This window comes from Scatophagus argus, chromosome 21, assembly GCF_020382885.2.
Source record: "Scatophagus argus isolate fScaArg1 chromosome 21, fScaArg1.pri, whole genome shotgun sequence".
In the NCBI taxonomy this organism is placed as follows: Eukaryota; Metazoa; Chordata; class Actinopteri; family Scatophagidae; genus Scatophagus; species Scatophagus argus.
In genome coordinates, this window is record NC_058513.1 from 9,192,267 (window position 1) to 9,215,170 (window position 22,904).

The 22,904-nt window shown below is 43.7% G+C and overlaps 1 protein-coding gene across 1 annotated transcript in view; it reads right to left on the reverse strand.

The window, feature by feature from the left end:
* Positions 1-22,904, reverse strand: part of LOC124052802 (ankyrin repeat and fibronectin type-III domain-containing protein 1) — a 46,523-nt gene that overhangs the window by 5,233 nt on the left and 18,386 nt on the right. The window contains exons 3-15 of the mRNA XM_046377477.1: positions 15,560-15,779; positions 15,146-15,353; positions 11,858-12,055; positions 10,956-11,069; positions 9,982-10,079; positions 8,564-8,654; positions 5,746-5,853; positions 3,201-3,300; positions 2,863-2,995; positions 2,623-2,742; positions 2,278-2,493; positions 1,016-1,182; positions 742-892 (exon numbers count right to left, since the gene is read on the reverse strand). Of these exons, the coding sequence (XP_046233433.1) occupies positions 742-892; positions 1,016-1,182; positions 2,278-2,493; positions 2,623-2,742; positions 2,863-2,995; positions 3,201-3,300; positions 5,746-5,853; positions 8,564-8,654; positions 9,982-10,079; positions 10,956-11,069; positions 11,858-12,055; positions 15,146-15,353; positions 15,560-15,763 (1,908 nt within the window). The 5' untranslated portion in view covers positions 15,764-15,779. The remainder of the gene's footprint in view (positions 1-741; positions 893-1,015; positions 1,183-2,277; positions 2,494-2,622; positions 2,743-2,862; positions 2,996-3,200; positions 3,301-5,745; positions 5,854-8,563; positions 8,655-9,981; positions 10,080-10,955; positions 11,070-11,857; positions 12,056-15,145; positions 15,354-15,559; positions 15,780-22,904) is intronic.

Genomic DNA, 22,904 nt, shown 5'->3' on the forward strand with positions numbered 1-22,904 from the left:
AAAATGGTAGTTATTTTTAAGGCCATTTAAACTTTTATTTGATAGACAGGAGTAGAGGGTGAATCCCTGGTTGCACTCAAACCACAGAAGGTCATGGTTACAGGGTAGACTGCAACATAAAGTCAGTTTTCACCCTTTTGAAAGCAGAAACAGATGCTCTAACTCTGGTGGAAGCAAGTAAAGAGTGGGACAACAAATGGTTTACTGTGATTAGGGCTTACTGTATAGCATTTAGTATCTTGGTGCTGAGATCATATTTGTTCTTTTTAAACCTTTTAAGACTCTTAGACTTTCAGTTCTACATTCTGTTGATAGTCTATTCTATCTTCTATTCTATCTATCTATCTATCTATCTATATGTATATTACTTACATACTCATGTTCAGATTCATGTAACTTTTCATAGTAGTATCATAGCAGTCTGTAAAGTTTTTATAGTGCGAGCTGGAAGAGTGGGTGGTGAAAGCCAAAGGGACAATGATTGCCATTGTGCTGGAATTCAAAGCATGTACTTTCACAGAAATCATGCAGAATTAGTGGTCTGACCAGAGCTGGCTGATCATTCACTGGAACCATTTTTTTGCTACTGTCTGCCTCTGGACTTGGATGGGTATCTTTTGAGGGGTTTCTACTGGTTCAGCCACATCAGTCAACAACAAGTCACACACCATGGTTGCATTACAACCATATGCTATGTATAAGATGGATACAGTTTCAGGCTGACTCTGGGCTAACTCTGACCTGATTGCCAGGAACATTAATGTGGGCCATCAGGTCCTTGATGGCGCTGCGCAGGTCCTGTAGGAGGCGATGTGGAGCACTCTGTTCTTCGTGGTCCATTTCCTGAGACTCCTCCAGAGAGCTGAGAGCCTGCAGCCATTGCCACTCCTCTCTAACACAACACACAGGTACGTTTGTCAGTCTGTTGCCAGTATATTCAGGTGTCTGGTCAAAACTCCTGACACTTTGCCCCTTCCAAAAGCTTGACCCACACTACTTGGCACTTGGTCCCCACCTGGACACATTACAGTTGTCCCGAATTTTGGCGTGACAGAGGACGTTGGGGAGTTTCTGGGGCACCAGCGCTCTGATCTGCTCCACAGATGTACACAGCTTCAGGTAGCCAAGGTATAAGCCCGGAGACAAGACCTTCCTGCTCCGTCTGTGATACGCCAGCTTCTCCTGGGAACAGCAGGAGGATGGAGACTCGGTAAAAGGACGGTAGTGCTGACTGGGGTTGATTGGGAGGTGACACTGACTCTAACTGTATCTCTATCCTTAGTTTAACTTAAACCATTTGTTTCAATGTTTTACTGTTGTTAGCTCTTAATAGACTTCAGTCTAAAGTTGTTCCAACATGTTTAATGTGTAAGTAAGCACTGCAAAATGGCCCATCAGCACATTTTTATATATTTCATCATACAATTTGTTCATAACTGGCCGCAAAACAAATATTTGAGTGAAACGTGGTTTTGCCAAAGGGAGTCTCCACCATTGTTTTGGAACCACAAGGCCAAATCAACTTACACTGGAGACAAAACAGTTTTGCAACAATGGTATCACGTTTGTCAGGCTATATAGACAAAATCAACTTGTGGTCTGGTTCTAGATTGTGGTCCTTCTGAATAAAACAGCCACACAGCATTAGTTACAAAACATAAAACAACAACAATTAGCAAGATTATCATCATCATGCCCACAATGCTGAAATTCAAATGTAACTTTTCAATTTCCACCTCCTGAATGAGCAGCTGATTAACATTCATGTAAAGTTGGCATTTATCCAAGATTTGACTTGACATCTGCCCTTTTAATTAATTTTACAGCAAGTTGATTCAATATGAGTCTGTACAAAGAAGGTGACAAATGGAAGAGGAGAGTCATGATGATTATTTTTTCTCTAAATAATGAGCGTCTGTCTAAGCAGTACTCATAATTGGAAGCACATTTCAATTTACAGTTCCATTGTTTCAGCCTCGTGTTTACTGGTTTTCTGTGAATGGAAGTTTAAAAACATTAGAGCGATACCAATAAATAAATGTTTTCCAGTGCTTTTGGAGGCATTCTGTTGTTGACAAAGTGCCTTAAACTACACTCTTTCATCTTGCTAAATCTCTGGGTAACAAAAAATGCAAAGACTGAGCCTGATAAAAACCACAACCACTGCTGACAAACCCTACTACCATTCCTAACTGCTGTGGAAGCAGGCTGTCTCCAAAACAAAACCAGTTTTCCAAAACTGAACTAACTTCCAATCACTGCCCGCGCAGGACTCACATGGAGTGTGATGAGTAGCATGTCCAAGGCAGTGGGCTCTTCAGGTGACGAGATGGACTTGCGCTGGAGTTGAAGTTTGCAAAGCTGCGTCCAGCGAACCCCATCCAGGTTGGGACAGGCATTCATGTCCTTCAGGAGCACCAGCAGAGCATTACCATGCTTGTCTTTGATTGGCTCAAAATACACCTGACCAAGGTCCTGGGTCCCCAGCATTCCCTGAGAACAGACAGGAGTTAATGACTGTAATGCTGTTCAGTGGTTTTCACTCTGTTTAATGCACAACTTAAAAGACTCAGTTGCAATAGTTTGTGATGGTTAAGGTAAATCTACTGATCTCCGTTCTACCTGCAGCTGGGAGACAGCCTGCAGCATCTTGAGACGCGTCTGCAGGGTACAAGAGCAGGACGACTGGGAAGGACTGAGACACTGCTGCAGCCAGGGAATCTCCTCCCATAGATACGACACCTGGAACATACACAAAAGGTTTTTCAAATGTATTTGGTAGCAAACATCAGTTTATGGTTTGTTATCACTATATTCTGTATGCATTTTCCAAGAAATAAATCAAAGGTTGCTGGTGGATACCTTGGTAAACCAGAGAAAGTCCTGCATGAGGGAGCTGGAGTAGGAATCTTCAACCTCCACAATAGGAATCTGGTCCTCTGAAGTCACCAACACGTTATCATCTCTGTACAATATGGATGTCAGATAGAGACCTCTGGAGAGGGACACAAAGTACAGGTATTAGAGTAAAAACACGACAGCACTGGACGGGTAAGTGAAACAAATACTCACTGAAAATATAAATGACTAAATTTGCCATACAGACAGTAATTACAATGCATTTCATATCAAAAGTCTACTACTTGTGCACAACTACATCAATCTTTCACATAGAAAGGCTGGACAATAACATCATCTACCTTTTCAAGCTTTTAACAAATTTGCTGGTGGGTTGGAAGAGGTGGCGCAGGCTTTTCGAGACTGAGTGCTTCCTCCCTTGTGGTGGAGCTTTGCACTGTTCTGTGTGGACAAGACACAGAAAACAGAAAGGATTTTCTTAATTCCATGACAACAGAATAAATGAGCCAGATTACCTCTTTAGAATGAATATTCTGTGGTTCTCGATGCGTAACGTCATTGAACTTGTGAGAAGTTGTGGCTCGACTCTGACTGCCTGTCTGATTTTCTTCATTGCACCAATGAACACCTCTGTCCTGACACACTCTAGAAACCTCTCTTCCAGTGACAGGCCGTTACCTAATTGACAACCACCCTGACATGTCCAACAACACGGTCGGAGTGGAATGTTTTTCGACATTTCATGTGCTCCAGTGGCGTGGCACCATTTGACAGTCATGCTGACTGCCAACAGCAGACTATGGGCCTTGAGGGAACCACTAGTTTTCAAATCCCAGGGGGACACTAACTGTGTGTATATGTATGTGTGCGTGTGTTTACCTGCATATACTACAGCTGCTGAAGCATGGCATGTCTTGAGCTACAGCCATACGAGTGGAGCCAAGGAGCTGCAGTAATTTGTGTGTGTGTGTGTGTCTGTATAAGTCTTAACCCTTTGCCACTCACTGACAGGGAGGTCAGTTAAGTCTGTGGGGACATGTTTATTTTTAGTGGGCCTGAAGGGGGTTGGAGGTGAGAGAGGGAGGTGTGTGTGTATATATGTATGTATGTGTGTTTGTGTGGGCGCCCGTTGGTGAGATAACGTACCTCCCAACTCATTAGAAACCCCGGGTCCCAAACCCTTCACAGATTCCCTCTCCTCCCCTCCCAGGTGATCTTACTCCAGCCCCGGGCCACTTAAAGTCAATAAATCCCCCCATTCAGGACTCGAAAAGAACTAATTTTCTCTTCAGGTGGACGAGTCGAGGTGGAGTAACATGAAAAAACAGTGCCCCTCGACCCCTCTCACCTCACCAAATTTCTCTTTTACTCGCTAGTCTGTTCAGCTCCAGTCCTCCTGGCCTCAGTCCCTGTTTGACACTGAGTAAGACAGACAAGCAGGGCCGACTGCTGGGGTGCCTGTGTTAGTCAAGGCCTCTTTCACAGTTTAATTAATAGTGTTTGGACAAGAGGGAGAATGTGGCGCGGGCTATAAGCTGGGCTGCGATGGGGGTGCGTACATGGACGTGTGGGAGAGAGTCAGAGTTGAAAGAGGGAGCATGTACTTGAATATTTGTGTGTGTTCATGTACATGTGTATCTATGTGTGCGCCTGTCTGTCTTTATGTGTGTATATGTATGGACAGTAGACAGGACGACTGGCGGGCTATGAGGGGGTAGGGGGTGGGGGTCAGGCAGTAGTAGTAGTCAGTGTTAATTTATGCCCTCTCCCGACTCCAGCCCAGGACTCGTCTCTTACAGGAATAACAAACATGACCCTGGCACACTCCACCTTAGCTACCGTGCCTGAACTCTCAAGCTCAATCAGTCGCCGTCTGAAGAACCCAGAGCCACTCAATACTGACTATTATACCGCGTCTCGCCTTATTGCAAATATGGTCTGGCCACAGTAGACAATAGTAACTGGGTGAGTGTGTTTGGGCACGTGGCTGTGTGAAGAAAAAGGGAGAACTCGCTCAATGCTAAATGCAGTTTGCCGTCAAGTAAAAGAGTCAGTGTGGACAGGTTTTGACACTTATGGGACCAGCTTACAGCCTGCAGTGTTTGGGGATATAAACAGCCCGAGTGTGAGAGGAGTTGATCTGCATTTTGTCACAAAGAGAGAGGTTTTCAGCAGAGGAAAGGCTGAGTCATGGAAAGACGCATAAGGGAGTCAGGGGAGGGGGTTGTTGAGACAGAGGGGAGGGTATTATTTTTGAGGTGGCACGCTGTCTTAGGGTGTATGGCCCCCAAAGTACTTGTCGAGCCTGAGATTGTAAAGTGTCTGTCAAGGTGAGATGAAACACAGCAATTGGTGAGACGTGTTACACCTGCGAGTTGGAACGTCCATTGCTCATGTTTGTTTACGCCAAGAATATTTCTGAAACATGAACTAGACGGTGGCTAAAAATTCAGATGTGTTTGTTTAAAATGTGACATGCGTAGTGAAAACGACAGAAGCTCGGGTTAATGTCAAAAGCTCATACCACAGCTCAGGCTGCATTTCACGTCAGCTTCTGCACTTTGCTTCAACTGATATCTGTAGCAAAGACTGTCGCTATGGTTAGGGTCAAGCATATTTGTGGTCACAGAGTTTCAGGGTTGTTATTCTATCTAAGACTTTGCTGTATATACTTCCACAGTTGAACCTGACGCCAGTTTAAAACATTTAGGGTGATATAACATGGACTCATGAGTAATTCAATGAGTACATCAAGTCACCATCACCACCAGATTTTGGGGTTTGTGTTTCCCCAGGGGTTAACCATGCAAGTCGTTAAAGGTCTCATATTACTGTTCAGTCTTTAGGTAAACACGGCCAGCAAATCGATCAAAAACTTGTTGATACCATGGCAGACACAGTGGCGGTGAGCTTCTTTTATCTGTCCAAGTAGCTGGTCTAGTGCCTCCTTCTGGCCTCTCTGACGTGGAGCACGACCATCGATATCCCTCCAGCCTGTGGACAGAGGTCAGAAAGAAATGTGACTATGTGACGTCTGCGTTAGCAAAATTCATAGACAGATCTTTTAAGCTATACTGTACACTTTGCTGTTATGCCCGAGCTGCAAGACGACTTTGTAGTCATGCTAGTGGCTCTGTGGATGACATTGTTGGTGTGTCAGCTGGTCAATACATCACAAAGAAGTACCTCAATAATAAAGCAAATGGATTGTGATAAAAAAAAAAATGTTTTGCTAAATGTCTCAAAAACAGTTGGATGGTTGAACTTCTCATGTATCGCCATTAGCAGGTCAAAATTTAAATCTTTCCAGTACTTACACACCTGGAAAAGTATTAACACTGCCATCAGCCTGAGCTGTGATGTTGTATTATGCTAACATGTAAAAATAAGATTATCAACATCAGTTTGTTTACAATTTCATTATGGCCACGCTGACATTTAGCTCAAACCACTGCTGTGCCTTAGTAAAGCCTCTGACCTGTTAGAACAGTTTGGTTTCTGCGACATTGCCAGTTGTAGCCAAGATTTATTCAATATAACTATACATTCTTTGGCATTTTAACATGGGTTTGCTGATATGTGGGACTACCTGCTGTATCTTTGTCCATGGTCAAATATTGGGTATTGTCTTTTCAGACAATTCACACAACTTCCAATATTTTCAAATGACACTTCTACAAAAAAATCTCCATTTTCTTCTAAGCCAAGCTTTCAGACCAACACTCTTTGGTTTATGGTCAGTCATTTTCCTTGCTTGCAAGCTTTGTAAGATTTCTATTATGGACAGGTTGCTAGTGGGGTAGAACAATGTTTATTTGAAAATGGTGAACCTGCATCTATGGACTATGCAAAAGTAACTTTGGTTAGATGAAAATAAACTGGACTTCATGTTTAAACGTTTATGGAAAACGTCATTTCATTTGAAGCATGCCTCAGAATTGCACTACTCAGCAGCAGGCTCCCAGCGTTATTTAATACACAAAATACAGGTTAATACTGTTGTTAATGTTTTCTTTCTTTTAATGTAGTTAAAATAGCAGTCATCTAGATTAAACTTGGCTAATGATGATGACACTTTGAGTATTGTATGAACACACAATGTTGGCACATAAATCAGTGGGACTCAAGGACGCAAGGTTAGTCTGGGGACTGGGTTTAGTCAAGTTCTGATTGGGAACCCAAAAATTCTTGGGCTGGCACAACGATGACACAACCTGCTATGCCACCAAAAGCAAAAGACTCAATCTACAGCTAAAACATCCCCTATCTCTGACTGTTTCTGCTGGGACTTGTGCATCTGTATCTTTGTGTTTTCTTTCCTTCCCAATCATAAACACACACTCCTTATCACTGATACTTTCTGTTCATTCTATTACAAACACACACACACACACAAACACATACTTTCCCTTTTCTTCTCATAGATGACCATCTCTGCAGAAAATGATCCTTCAGCACCTTCTGCCTACTGTGTTAGTCAGCCAGCATCTTTGCTTGCTCACTGGTGGATGTGTCAGCGATAACCCCCCTCACCACCACCATCAACCACCACCCCAACTCCCTCTCCTGGAGCCCCCCGGGGGGTGCGTGGGGCTGAAACACGGTGAGCTCTATTCCCGGAAAGGTGCCTGTCCCGACAGGACAAGCGGGCCCTTTAATGGGCGTCCACGGCCCGGCATAAGGCCCCCACTGTTGGGGCCGCGCCGCGTGCTACAGCACAGACATGCAAATATTTCCAGTGGTAGGCCCAAATGGAAAACACAAACACGCAACATCGAAATTAGCTCCGAGAGAGGGAGGGAGGGAGGTGGACAGTAGAAAAAAAGAGAGGGAAAGCCCAGTCTCCAAAAATGAAGACGCACACACACATACACTTGGTGAAAAACACGGTGTGCTGATGAAGACAAACATGTTCATATGTTCCCCAGATGTGCCCTAAGTGTGCCAACACGCACATAATCACAGTACCTATGTTCACTCTCTTACAGTAAAGGGGTACCAACTATGAAGAATTTATATGCTGCACACAAACAGCAAGCCCATCTCATAAATCAATGCACTGAATTAATTAACTCACATTAATGAATTCATTTGCTTATAAAACAACATGCAATCTTTAATAAGTCATCTTGTGCCGCTTAATATGCAACTAGAAAAACCTTGGAAATAAACTGACATACACAGATATAGTTAGGTAGATAGTTAGACAGACAGACAAATAGATAGATAGAAAGAAAGAAAGAAAGAAAGAGGGTCAGAACTGCTGCGGTGAGTCAACACCTCAGCTGTTGTTGCACATGACTTCACGGTTAACTTCTTGGCTGAACCCAGGCAGCTTCTTCTGCCAGCCAGCCTCAAACACCATCCTGAGGCTATGGTTACACACACACTGACGTCCGCGGAGGGGGTCCCAAAACCCACCCAGCTTGCTGGCCAAGGAGGGTCCAGCTGTCACCCCCCTAATGATGTCAAAGCAACGCCTGAATGACGCTGGAATAACCAAATTAAGATTGTGCGGATGTGAAATGATGCGACGTCCAAGTGCTTTTACATGTGGGAAAGCTCTTAGACGTGGTATCGTCCATGCAGCCAAAATGCTTCAGGGGGTCTGGTATGGTTGCTAACTTGGAAGCATTGTATTTTGCTTTATGTCACGCACGCACACACGAACAAACGCATATGCGTACGCACAATGGAGACTTACTGGAAGGTGCAGCACAGGCAGGGGTGGAGACTTGTGGAGGCCCCCAGCCCTTCATGTTATAGGCTGACACCTGGACATAGTAGTAGGTCCCCTGCAAGGACAGGACATAATGACATTTAAGGCAAAAGTTCTCCAAACACAAAGAGCTAAACAACGTCTTTATATTTTCAACGTCTTAATATAGTTTATATTATTACCATATAGAATTGTTGCTAGGTACCACTCTGCCCTATTTTAGTATGTGTCTAAGTGTGTTAAGACATGTATTCCTGTAGTTGTGGGGACAAAAATTTGTTTACAGTCACGTTGCGAGGACCCACCTTACTTTTGGGGACAAAATGCAAGTCCCCACAACAAAAATCATTAAAAATTAGGGTGAAGACGGTGTGTGTGTGTGTGTGCATGTGTGAGAAAGAGACGAGGGTGAAGGGTCTATCTAGAAGCCCTGTCTGTCTCTGTGCCCAGAGCGCAGACAGCAGGCCTCTGTCTCTCCTTTCTCAGCCAGATCAATCAAACTAGTCGCCGACACTTCCTGACCTCGCCTTGACCCCTGTCATGTGACAGGGGTGAGATTTGGCTGGCAGCAGGGGTCTTAAGGCGGGGGGGGGGGGGGGGGGGGGGGGGTGTTCTCTAACACAATAACAAACAACCAGTGGAGCGTCCATTTGTCTACATGCCCGCTTAAAAATGCCAAACATAAATCAGGTGGCAGGCTACCAAGCTGCTCTTTTTATCATACTAGAGGCTGTTTTGCAACTGTTGCTTATGAATGGTCAAGAGCCAAGTCTTACAACAAATAACAAATAAACTCTTTTCCAATTCCAATACCCCCACCCCCACCCCCCCCTCACCCATCATTTGGGACTGACGGCGACTACAATTTGTGGTGTTTGATATATGTAATAAAGAAGAGTCACACGGGAAATGCCTTTGAATGTCGCCTCAGCAAACTCGCATGTAAATAACATAGGGGGCCTTTGTGGGAGAATAGTTTCTAAATTTTTTATCGGTCAGCGCCAACAGCTGGAGAAGCTAGGGCTTAGCCATTCTTTGTGATCCTCTGTCACCCATATACGACCAAATAATGCATGACTTTATCTTTTTTTATGTGGCACTTCTTAGAGACTAAGGTGGGAACACAGGAAATAGGACTGCTTCACTGGAGCTATGTAAAAACTGTGTGATGTGCAGTGCTACAGTGCTGCAGGGGAGGATATAAATGTGATCCAGGAAGCCCTCAAAACAAGTGTAGTATTTATTATCAGTGGAGCTGCTCCAGGTATTACCTTTTATGGCATACCATATAAGAGATTTAGTTCTGTTATTTTGGACTCTGAAAAAATTTCTTCTTGATTCCTGCCGACTGAATGATGATACTAAAGCAGTACAGTGGAGACAGGGATCCCAGAAGAACTTACACAAAAGAGTCCAGTGATGTTACACTGTAGCAAAGTGGTGTCCTCTACCACCATCTCACCCATCAAAGGACTGAGGGAAGGAGCGCTGCTCCAGCTCACTGCAGACAGACACAGAAAAAACAAAGAAACCCTTTTAAACGTATCATGAATATATAGCTTGAAGAGAAAATCTGTGAAAATACGGGTAAAATTCAAAGCATGTGACCAGAGTAAGCACCAGCTGCCGCTTGCTATGCCGCTGTAGTTAACTTAAGCTGTAGCCATTAGCTAAGTTAATTGTGGTACTGATGGCCTTATAGCTGAATTAGCTTGCGACTAATAAGTGGCCTCGGATCATAAGTGTGGGGGGGATAACCGCAGGCAATAGGGCTCAGCTCAACTAGGTTACACAGCCTCACTGTGAACACGGTGGGACACCAGACCGGGTCCGGACACAACCTTGGAGACCGGTGGAGTCCAGTTTGACAGCAGGGGATAAAGTACAGCGGTGATACACAGCAGCAATGACAAGGACTATGACTTTGGGGATGAGGAGACACGGCAACCAGGGGGACAGTGGAGAGGTGAAGTCACCGAGAGCTGTATTTTAGCATCTTAGTCAGTTAAATGAGGATTTATTTTGACCAAATCAGAAGTGATGAGGAAAGCCAAGTCAAACCAAGTCAGTTTCGCTGAATTTTATTTAGGCATATCTCGTTCAAATGAAGTGAGTCTTACCGTGATTTAACTATTTAGCTTCCCCTTGGTTTAAAGAAAAGACGGAAAATTGAATTCAGAAGTTGTATGGCTGTATTTTTCTGTTCAGTGAGATAAGTAGCCATATCTTACAAACTGCACATTCCAGGAAAAAGAAATGGTATTTACCAATTTAAAATGTTTAAAAAGTTTTGTCTCTCATTTAGCCTCAGAGCTTTATACATGTTGTGATATTGCATAGTTCTAAATGGAGCAGTGGGATGAGCACGGTGGCTGACCTTTGTACTTGGTAACCACAGCAGAGTTGACACAGAGAGGTTCCTGGAAGTCCACCCGCAGACTGGTGCTGCTGCTGACAGACAGGCGAACTACACTGGGAGCATCTGGAGGTTCTGGATAGGCAGACAGATGGAAAGGTTGAGAGTAAATAACTAGGGAGACAAATAGGTAACAGCCAGACTATCATATTACAATGTGTAGGAGACGCTGCACATTGTAACCATTATAATGGAGCAAACACATGCAATTGGCAGCTTACTCTAATGACATCATTTAGTCTTCCTGGTCTGTTGCACAATGCAGCGCTCATCTGCAGAAGTGGCAAATGCTTAAAAAGTGTCAAGTAATGGATGAATGTGAAATTAAAGCAATTCACAGTCAGTAATGGATGGAAAAAACAACAACGCTGCATTTGTAATCAACCGTCTCCACAATTTGCTGTCAGTCATCACTGAGAAGAAGCGATGATGTCATTGATTGCGGATGTAATTACAGGAACATCTTTCTGACATGTGGAGTATAATTTCCATCCATGTTCACACAACTTACCCAGCAAAACTACACGAGTAGGTGGAATAACAAAGATGGAACTTTTTTTTACATCAAAGTGCAGATTGGTTTGGGTGGAAGGGAGGGGCGTGCGCGTGTGAGTGTGCCTGCTTTTGAGAGGCGGCTGTCGACTCTGCCACTAAACGTATCATGAAATGCCTATAAAAAATTAAAGGAGGGATACAGCCGTGTTATGTTTGCACACACTCAGACACACACAGAGTGGTGTATGAGGCTTCCCAGTGTGGAAACCATTAACTCAGCCCAGACAGAATGCCAGTAGAGAAATAGGGTGCAAAAATGAACAGCAAGGAAATAAGTAACAACCATCAAAGTCATCCAGACGCCTTACTAGCATGCTCAAAGCCCGTCTGCATTCGCCGGAAGAGCCGGAGCCTCCATTCCCAGGCCTTTAGCTGCCTCTCCCGGTCAGATCCCTCTCGCTCCCCAGGACCCTCGCTTCCAACTTGGGCCTGAAGCTCCGACACCCGCTGCTCAGCCTCCTGCACCAAAGTGGCTAAGTGTACCGCTCGGCCCTCCAGACTCACAACTGAGAAACGCATAGAAGAGACAGGGAGAGAGAGAGAGAAAAGTCAATGCATACTACACTAAAATAAGAGTTTTCTTACACCGAGGTACACTATATTCATGCATAAAGAAGTCAGTTGGTAAATGCAGCTCAAAGTTGAGAAATGCTGAACTATAAAATTGAGAAGATTCAAAGAGAAAACGCAAGATACTGTGAACCAGTAATTCTTTGGTTTGTTCCCAAAAATTCTTCAGTAAAAGAAAATTCTTCTGAACAAGCACTTTTTTTCACATGATGAGGGGTATTATTTCTAGTAGTACTATATAACCGTATATATTTTCCGAAACAAAACATGTGTTCATTACAAATAATTATTTACAAGGTCAACTAGAGGTAAACAGCGATGGTTTTGCTTTCGAGTGCCTCAACAATGCACATGGCTGCACAGATACTGCGAGAAAACCCTCTGCCTGCAATGCTGCAAATTGCTTTTGCAGGCTGCTCTTTTTAATGTCTTTGTTTGCCAAAATGCTGTGGCAGATTCCTCAATAAACTTCATTTAACTAAGCAGTCCCTCTTTAAGGATGACATCACCTCGAAAATGACACAGAAAATGTGGCAATGAAAGCGAGAGGGGCAAGAGAGGGAGGAGTATTCTTCATATGCGGTTATAAGGGAACACAAAATGGTGGGAACATGCATAGGAATCATTTTAAACTGCCACTGTAAAACTATTTTTCTGCAAAACCTGTGGAAAAATTTATATCACTGATCTATTTTTATCATATGCCGCAGCCTCACACAGCCGCCATCAGAGGAATGTTTTTCTGGGTGTTACTAAAACAATGAACATTGATGTTTACTTAAACAAAAACACATCGCGATCGTAGATGAGATGTAACACCCAATGAAAATATTCAAACTCTGGCCATGATAGCGGCTGGTGGTGGGCAGATGCAGAGATCAAATACTCAGAACCAATTTCACCTAAAATAGCCAACATGATCACATGTACAGATCACTGTAAATAAAAGTATACAAGAGCTAATGTAAAGCTGTTGAGGTCACAAAGGACAGTAGCTGTACTGTACTTCTTCTTTGGTGGCTGGTCATTCTTGGAGTGTTTGGGACTGGTGTGTGTCTGTGTTTAGTCTGTGTGGTCTGTGTTTGTTCATTGTAGATTCCACTGTTGAGCGTTAGATTCCACTGTTGACAGTAAGTTTAAAGCCCCGTGTCAAAATGTCCATCTGGGTGTTTAATTCTGCGGCTCTCTCCGTGTCTCCACAGTGGCTGTGAGCTTCTCTTTGAATCTGAGTGTCTCTTTTGGGTGTCAGTTTTTTTGTTGTTCTTTTCAGCCACTCGTGTGAACACTTAAAGGCATTTGTCACTTTTTAAAAGAAGCAATATAAGGGTCTAGGTTGGGTTTTAAGGTTGGGGTTATGATTTTTACTGACGATCCTTGGACTTGGACTCCTGGACAGATGGAAATAACTGCTAAAGGTCCATTTTGATTTACATTTCAAGTCCCTTCCAGGCCAAGAAACTGGTCCAGATGCTGTCACCATTGTGTATGTGTGTCTTGATTTGTCCTTATTTCACATCAAGGCTGTGAACTTCCACAGCACACTGATGTGGATTTGTCAGCCACCGAGGTATTTATAATGGGGATATGAAGTTGCTTTTGTGAATTTGTGCGATTGTCTTTGTCTGTCCCTCTGGTAATCAAAATGAAGTCAAGCGTGGCAATATCAATACACATCAAATCAGTTCCTTTCAAAGCTAAATGAAAACTCTGCAGCGTCTTTGAAGTCAATCCTCCTCAGATGGAGTTTGATTAGTACATGCTTACAGAGAGCCTTTACTCTCCTTATGTGCTGTTGTTCTCTCCCTTTCTTTCTCTGGTGCATGAGCACACACGCACACACACACACACACACACACACACACACACACACACACACATGCGCGCCTACACACTCTATCATGAGTTATTTGAGTTCTGGAGAGAGAGAGAGAGAGAGAAAACACAATCAAAGAGCAAACTTCAGTAAACATCACTTTCCATTCAAGTGTTTTCAATTTAATGATACCTTTATAAAATGTCTGGCTCAGCTCTGGAGAAGTGTGTGTGTGTGTGCAAGTGCAAACACAAACAAGCCTAGGAGCCTTACTGTCGAGTTCTAATCATTAACAGAGGAAGGGAGCAGAGGCTCAGCAGATCACAGACAGTGAAAAGTGCTTACAAAGATGACTAATATTGCATTTTTATTACCACCCCTTCATCGCCTTTAATTTGTTTTCACTGACAGCAGAAAACAGAAAGATGTGTGAGTTTAACAACAGCATGTGGATGAACGCATTGCTGGTATGCATGATAAGAGACGGTGTTTTGAGTTATGTGTGCGTCGTTGCTTTGGGCAACACCTGCGGTTGCTTTGGCGGCAACTGATGTTGTCGTGGCTTTCACAGCGACAGTCGTTGATTCTCACAGAGTGACTATTGAAACCCAAACAAACCCTGTCTGGTATTAGCTCTGAGCGGCAGTATTGGATTCTACGTAGGAAAGAAAAAAAAAGACATTCCAGGTCTGTCAGTAAGTGAGAGATGTGGTTTTAGGCTGACTCCCAAAATAATTTATAAACGATACAAGCTGTGATTGATGGAAGTAACTTTGAGTTATTCCACATATCACACAAGATTTGATTGGCTAAAGGATCAGAAAACATGGGAGAAACGCGAGAAACCTTATTCTTAATAGTAAACATCCATGGCGGTGACCCCAGAAGAGATTCTGGATATGTTCTACTAAACTCAGTTCTATGTAATGATTATCTTTGTGTGATTGTATGGACAATAGGCTTAACAGTAGTTTTTAACACTTTTGAGTGACTTCCCTCTAAAATATGTTTTGAGTCTGACTGCATTGTGCTAAAAAGTAAGAAAATGAACACATGCCAATTTGTGGGTGTTAGCACTTTGCAGTAAAATGAAGAAATTAAACTATAAAGAATATGCTTTACATCACAACCACACATTGCACCGCACCCACAGTAGGTTTTCTGCAATGTCCTCCATACCCCTGCAATGGGTATGTTGTGTTCCTCTACTCACAGTGGGGGCTCTCTTTGGCACCAGCTCGCAGCAGTAACTTGGCCATTGGCACGTTGTTGGTCATGATAGCGATATCAAGGGGAAGGAGGCCCTCACTGTTAGGGGTGTTCAGGTCCAGCTCCTCCAGACTGTACTGGGACAGAAGCAACTGCACCAAGTCCAACTCCTGGTGCTCCACTGCCTCAAACAATGCTTCATTACTCTGGAACTGTGATAAAAAGAAAGTGTACATATGCGGAATTTTTTTCACAATATATTACATATCTTGTTCTACAGTAATTAGATGGGCTGGTGTATGATGTCACCACCTAAGGTTCTCCTACTATCCGAGCCTATATGCTTTTCCTGACTATTTTTAGAATACAATGTTCCAGGGCTTATTAGTTTTTCCTTCTCTTTCTCTCTCTGACTTACTATGGTGGTTTTGCGCAGCCTGTCCTTGTCTCCTCCCCGTCCTGACACCACACTGTCCTCCAGGCCAGGGGGATTGGTGCCCGCACGGAACTTTCCAGACAAGTTGCGGTATAAGCGGCGAGCCGCGCTTGGCGAGGACAGGCTGGCTGACTTGCGGGCCGGAGCTGGCTGGTGGGCCTGATCCCCCCTCATGGGCTGCGTCATCTTGGCAGTGTCAGCCCTGGAGGAAGAGATGGGTGGGCAAGAGACAGGAGGGGGGAAAGAAAAGAGGGGAATATGACATTTGATTCAGCACATGGACCTTGGGAAGCTTGTTCTTGAATTCACTGTAAGAGTTTAAGTTTCTAAAAATAATCACTGGCCTTGCAGACAAATGCTAAGGTGCAGCAAGGCCAAAGGGTCTGGACGTATAAACTCAAAAAACATTAATAAAAGCCAGTTCTCTTCTCTCTTCTTGTTTACAGCTTGTCAGTTTATCTCCATAAAGCAAATGGTGGCTTCCCAAATTCTGCTGATTTGAATTAAAATGTGCTACCAGAGGTAAAAAAACCCCCAAAAATCTTCAACTTCAGGTTAAAATCAATGTTGGTTTCATTTTGACTTTACATGTCAGCAAACAGGTTTAGATTCTGGCTTTGGAAAACAGCAGCAGAAATTCATCAAGCTGAATGTGGCAATACAAGTCAAAGCTTCAAGGTATTATAACTCACATTGGACTCTATATCAGCTCAACATATCAACTGTTGAAACACCTTTTAAATGCCTAGTGTTGATGTAACAGTATGTATGCCAGTGCCTGTCAAGACTTTTGGATTGTGACCCCTCAAGGCAAAGCAATGTTCAGACCTCTGGTCACAGGCTCCATATGCAGAAAGGTGAACAGCTCATCCACGACTTATTACACAAAACAAGGTTATCAAAGGAATAATACATTTACATAGTCCACAAATTAATTTTTTAATTCCATTAATACCACAACCCCAACAAATTACCTTCAAACCCCCTGGGAAAGGGGTCCAAACACCTGGCTGAGAGCGACTGACCTATGGCATGGTGATAAATTACACTGATCTGCCAGATGGTCAACATGTTGGCATTATCAGCTCTCAGTCATGGGTGCCATCCGGCGCTGAGAGTGCTACCTGGTAGCTGCTTTGCCAGTGCCGATCCGTAATGCCATCTCTTACTTATGAGCTTGAAAAGGTCGGCATGTCTTGCAACTGGTGTCTTGGCATCACTGGTATTCCGGCTATGCTGCCACTCTCCTTTCTGACATGGGAACTATGTCAATGACATTGTGTTTTCAAAGGTGAGTCTGGTACGTGCTATTCACACACACTCAACTGCTGAAGGAAATGTCAGCAGGACTTTACAGGCGATGGTGACAGACTCCGTGACGGTCCAATCAAACAGGCGCAGAGATAAAGGAATTCCTCAAGGATGCATTGTTGAGAGCTTTCTCTCTGTTCCTCCCTCTTCTCCCAACATCTTAAAACTTAACTTGTTCCTGTTCTTTTCATCTTCTCCCATTATCTTCTGTGTTCTCTGTGTGCCTTGATTCACCTCTGAATCCCCGTTTGTATTGCAGTATGAGTATAATCAAATTTTCATTCTGAACTAGATAAAGTTATTCTAGTCAAAACATACTTGAAGCCGCCATACTCACTTTATGTTGATAAAAAATGAAATGAGATAAAGATGATTATCAATTTGAGTTTGAATGGGAGCAGTTAAATTGACCTACTCGTTTTAACCAAAAGAACATAACTTGAATTTCTGCAGCAAATAGTGAGTATCTCTCTCTTGCTATGTGTTGAGAAATGCTCACTTATCAGTCACTATGGCAAACGTCATCAGCTACATAAAGCAAATGAAAATGTTGTTATTAAAAATGGAGTGTACAGGCATAGAAAGAGGTTGAGGGAAGTAAATAAAGGTTAAATTACTTTGGGACATCATGCCATGTGCCAAGAAGTATCACACAGGCCAATAACAGATTTGTCAAGGTGAGAACATCTGTAGGAAAAATGTTATTTATACTCCTGTTCTGCTATGGACGTGTAAGCCCACACAAGCATGCATACATACACACACATACACACAAACCCGTCCTCAACACATGCAGCGTGTACAACAGCTGACGGCGGCCCACATAGTAAACTTTAAAGCAGCTCCAAGCCCCCGCAACAAGCCCTTTTTCACAGGGCAGATACACCTAAAATACCCCCGATCCCCGTCCCTTCCCGCTCTGTCCCATCCATCTCCACTCCATCCCGTAATAGAGGCCTTATTTTAGACATCCTCGTGTTCCCGGCTGGGCCTAACCTATTCCAGGGTTCCAGATAAAGCGCGGCAGGTATTTGGAATAATTTTTCCATGGGCCTGGCCCGGAAGATAAAACAAGAGATATATTTGTAATGCGTGTAGCTGGTATCCCATTTCAAAGAGAAAGCCCATTGGAATCCAGCCCCAGGCTTATTGTTATTTGCCTGAGATGGAACAGACAACTTTTTTCTGTCGGCAGGACGGTGCCCCATCACTCTCTGACGACATTAGGGAGTGTATAACGTGATGTGGTGTGAGTGTGTGCGTGTGTGTGTGTGGGTCATTGCTTTCAAAGAGATGCTGTATCCTACACGTGAGATTGGGATGTCATTCCGCAATGACAAGAGGAAAGACAATACTAACATAAAAAAACTGAGAAAAAGAAATACAAAATCATACTACTAACAAAGTGGCAACCAGTCTCTACTAGAAAGAGGGCGCGTGAGTTCAAGAGGATTTCAAAATATCCTTTCAGAATAATTAATTAGTACTATAAGATGATGACCATTACATGCAATCAGACCACCTTATCCAATAATCTAACAACTCACTCTTGTTCCAGTACCCCGACTGTGCTGGAGACGCACCTGCTTCAACTTTCTACAAAATGACTCTAACTTTTCAAAATTGATTTATGTCACCATAGCAATGGGTCAAATATTGAAGCCGAATGAAAACTAGTTTATAGAAGTCATAGGAGACATTTCACATAACATGAACACCTTCACTATCACCTTTAAGACATTGCTTTTTAACTACCAATTCCACGATAATCTGAGGAAATGACTAAAGATCAAAGCACAAAGACATCAGACAGACATACACACACACACACACACAAAATTTCCTACACTTTAACCGGGTTTGGGAAACAGGAAGGATCTCTTCTGGGAAACCAAAGTCTCTAGCAAAAGCCAGACTCCATGTTTGGCCCCTGATCAATCCCACATCAAATACATCCGGCCTGCCACACTGAGACTGCATCAGCCCAGCAAACAATCAACACCCCCAAGCTGCAAACACATATACAGTGAGCGTCTGCTCTATTAGTTATATCAGCCTGTTTACAAAAACAGTTTAGTTCTCCAGACAATGAGTCACATGTAAACAAAGACTACATATAAAATACTCAGACAGAATCGAGACAGTCATTGTGGGAATGGGAATGGCAAAGACCCAAGATTTAAGAAAATCTAAAAGATGGTTGGTTCCAGCTTTGCAGAATTTCTGAGATTTCTGCAGCCATATAACAACTCATAACATTAGTAAGTAACATCAGCAGGGGGAAAACTCTCCGCAACACTTCAAAGCAAACCTACAAGCTGACAGTAGAGTGGAAAATGTTGCTTAGTCTGATGACTCCCAGTTTTTGTTGCAAAATATAAATGACACAGTTGAGAAAGAATGAATCCATCCGATTTGTTGTCAGCAGTACAGGAGTAATCACACGCACAGACGCACTCATGGAACCACACATCTGACAACAGGTCAACAGGATTAGATTCCCAAAATCAAATGTGAGCATCTTGGTGAGCTAGCAGTGAAATCACTCACAGATAATAAACACCTGTCCTGTGCCGGTGGATCAGTTTTGTCAGAATCTGGACTGGATAAACACTTTCTTCTCTGGCTGACCCCCCCGTCCTTTTTTTGTTGTCCTTCCATGATTTTTTTTCCTTGTTTCTTTTGTCCTCTTGTCTCTCTCTCACTGTCTCCCACACACAATTTGTTTTTGTTCCTAACCCTTCTGCCTCTCATGAGGTGTTATGCATTCTTGACATCTGCTGATGCAACGCAGGGAAAAATTAGGAAAAATCTTGAATATGAATTGGAAAAAAAAAACTATTTCTGGGCTTCCTGCTTCAATAAATGTAGATAATGTTAATTTAAACTTTAAACCAATAGAAAATTTCCTCATCACACACACACAGGCAGGACTGTAAAGCTATATATTTTGTTGCATAGTGCGGCTACATATATATAAATATACATATATATGTGTGTGTAGCCATATTTACCCACGGAGGTGAAAGGCAAGTAAACATGTTATAGCAAGGTGCTTCAAAGTCAGTTACGTTCTTTCTATTTTCTTCTTTAACACCTCCTGCTTTCTGGTTTCTATTTTTTGATTCCATCTTTTCCTCTCATCCCCTTACTCACCAACTTTCTCCTTCTGCTCCACCTCATGCCCCAACCCCTTCCACTGCCATCACAGTGTGTCACAAGGTCTCTTAGGTCAGCAGTGTGCTGACAGGACCCCCCTTTTTCGAAACCCCTCACCAGGTCTAGTTTACTGCCACGAGAACACATAAATCTCTGCTGCATATTAGTGTGTGTCTAATCGCGTTTATTACACACAGGCACAAATGACCATTCATATTAGTTGACATGTGTTGCATTGCTTGTCTGTGTAGGTCAAGTCCCATAAAACAAACAAAGAACTGGAGGTAGGTAGATTGATAGAGAGAGAAGGAGACATGCAGAAAAGGCAAAGAGTGGTACCAGAAGGACAGTGCTCACTGAAAGCACGGTGGTGGGGGTCAGAGAGGCAGACAGTGAGAGGAGAAAGTTGCACAAACTCACACACACACACACTCACACATGAGTACGCTGACTGCTCTAAATGTGGCTTGTAGAAGGAAATTCTGAAATCTGAGTCTTGGCACCAGACAGGCTGGAAGCAGGCAGGCTGCTGGACACACACACACACACACACACACACACACACACACACACACACAGAGAGAGAGAGAGAGAGAGTGAGAATTCATATATCAGACCCCTCTGTTTGGCTCTTATCAGCTTATAGGCAACATGAGGCCATGTGCAACACTGTGACCCATGCACACTAAGTTAGCATGGCAGCACAACAAATCCAGACATACACGGTCATGCTCAAATATTTAAACACATGCATGTGCAGCCATGTGCAGGGATTTCACATGAAGCCAGACTCTTAAGGCTCTTTAGGGATATATTTCATGGATGTGATTTTGTTATGGGATGTTTCAGGTGTGTGCATGTGTGTGATAATGTTTCCTCTTTCACTTCATCTCTGAGGTGTCTGCACTCAGATGCAGATACATTACCATGCCAGATGTGCACTGGAAAACTGGTTGTACTGGCCTGGGAGCAATGTACCTGATCAGGTTGTTAACAAGATTATTAACACAGACTGCGGTGCTCACATGATGTTCTTTTGATAACAAGCAGCCTCTCAAGTGCTAAGGAAACATTTCTGAGCCAGTTGCACCACAGGTAGCAGAGAGCAGAGACTGACACCAGGCAGGGCAAAGACATGAGTTAAGTCATCCAGTTCTGGTAATCCACTGTCCACCATAGCCTCAGCTTCCTATTTTTTATACGCTGGGTGTACTGAGATGGTGCTCCACATATCATGGCTGTTCTGAGGTGATATTTGTTTGAGTGAGTCAGGTTACTCCCTTGAGACCTCTTTCATCTGTCTGTGAAAACCCCAGAACACCAGTTGATTGTGATATGCTAAGATTTGTGCTAAGAGATCACTGGCGCTCAGGTTGTTTGGCTCACATCTGCTGTAAGTCACAGTTAAAATAAGCGAAGTGGAAAACCCTGTAGGTATTCTGGTTTTACTTATATTTTTTACTCATACGAGACTCACTTTGAAGTGTGAGCTACATGCAGAACTGGGCTGTCGGAACAAACTGCAGACACCAGGTACATACTATACTGAAATGAATGCTCCCATATGAACACACTCACACTGACCTTTATCTCTCTTTCCTATTTACACAGTCTTTTTTTGTCTCTCCCTTTATCTTGTCCGCTTCTTCTCACTTTCGCTCTCTCTCCCTTGGGAGAACTGCAGAGAAAGAGTGGGCGGTCCGTTGTATGTTTAACCTTTGAAGTGGGCCTGCTGTGCCGAGCAAGGCCTGCCACCTGTTGGCTCTGTGTGTGTGCATGTGTTGTGTGTGCACACAGAGGTAAATCTCTCTAATTTTGATGAGCAGAGACAACAGTGGAGTCATCATGGGGATGTGGTGGCGGGCAGCGGCCGACGTTCTCAGGAGGGGGTGGGGCGGTGGGGGGTGCTTCCAAGGTGGGATCACACACACACAAATACACACAACCCCTCCTCTGTCAGAGGCTTGGTGACACCATGTCTCCCATGGCGATCGTGGGCCCAGCCCGGGTGGCTCCAGGCCTTCTGTGTGTCTCTCAGTGTGACAGTGTGTGTGTGTCACACCAAAGGGATCCCTGCCTGGGCCGCCATATGCCACCCACCCAGCCAGGGAGAGGAAAGGGGCGGGGGCGACCCCTGGCCACTGAAGCCACCAGTTGGCCCATTCTCTCAGTCACACGCCGGTCGGGCGCCATGTTTAAAGTCCCACGGCTGTTTATCTGGGATTGGGATAGGGTGGCTGGGAGGGGTGTTCTCCTGACTCTGGTAGATCCTTTGTAAAAAAGGATCACGGGCATGCTCACACACACACACACACACACACACACACACACAAATATATGCATAGATGAATGCTTGGAGAATGGAAAAGGTGGTGGTGTCACAGCATGGTAATGTAAACTCATCTGACATCAGTGTGTGTGTGTATGTCTGTGTGTGGAGTGTCACATGCATGCTGACAAACTTTACATGTGTACACACACACCCACATAACTGAATTTCATCTACGGTCACTGGGCAGTGATTTCCAGGAACATAATCGGAAGAAATAGCTTTTAATGAAATAAATGTTTTTGATAAAGGCTGGGCAATGTAGAAAAAGCCACTGCAAATGTCCACGTCAACTTTGATTAGATCCTCCTATTTCTTGTGAAAGAAGTCATGGTAACATTCTCTGAGGGAGTATACGTGCATGTGGTCGTGAACATGAAGATCCAGATGGATCTTCATCTAAGGTTCTTGATGAGCTGGGTCCTGTTGATTGGACACTGAATCAAAAGCTGACAGCAGCCCTGAAGCTGTTTTGAATCCTGATAACAACAAGGTGATTGATTAACAAAAGGTTGTGACCTAGTCAGA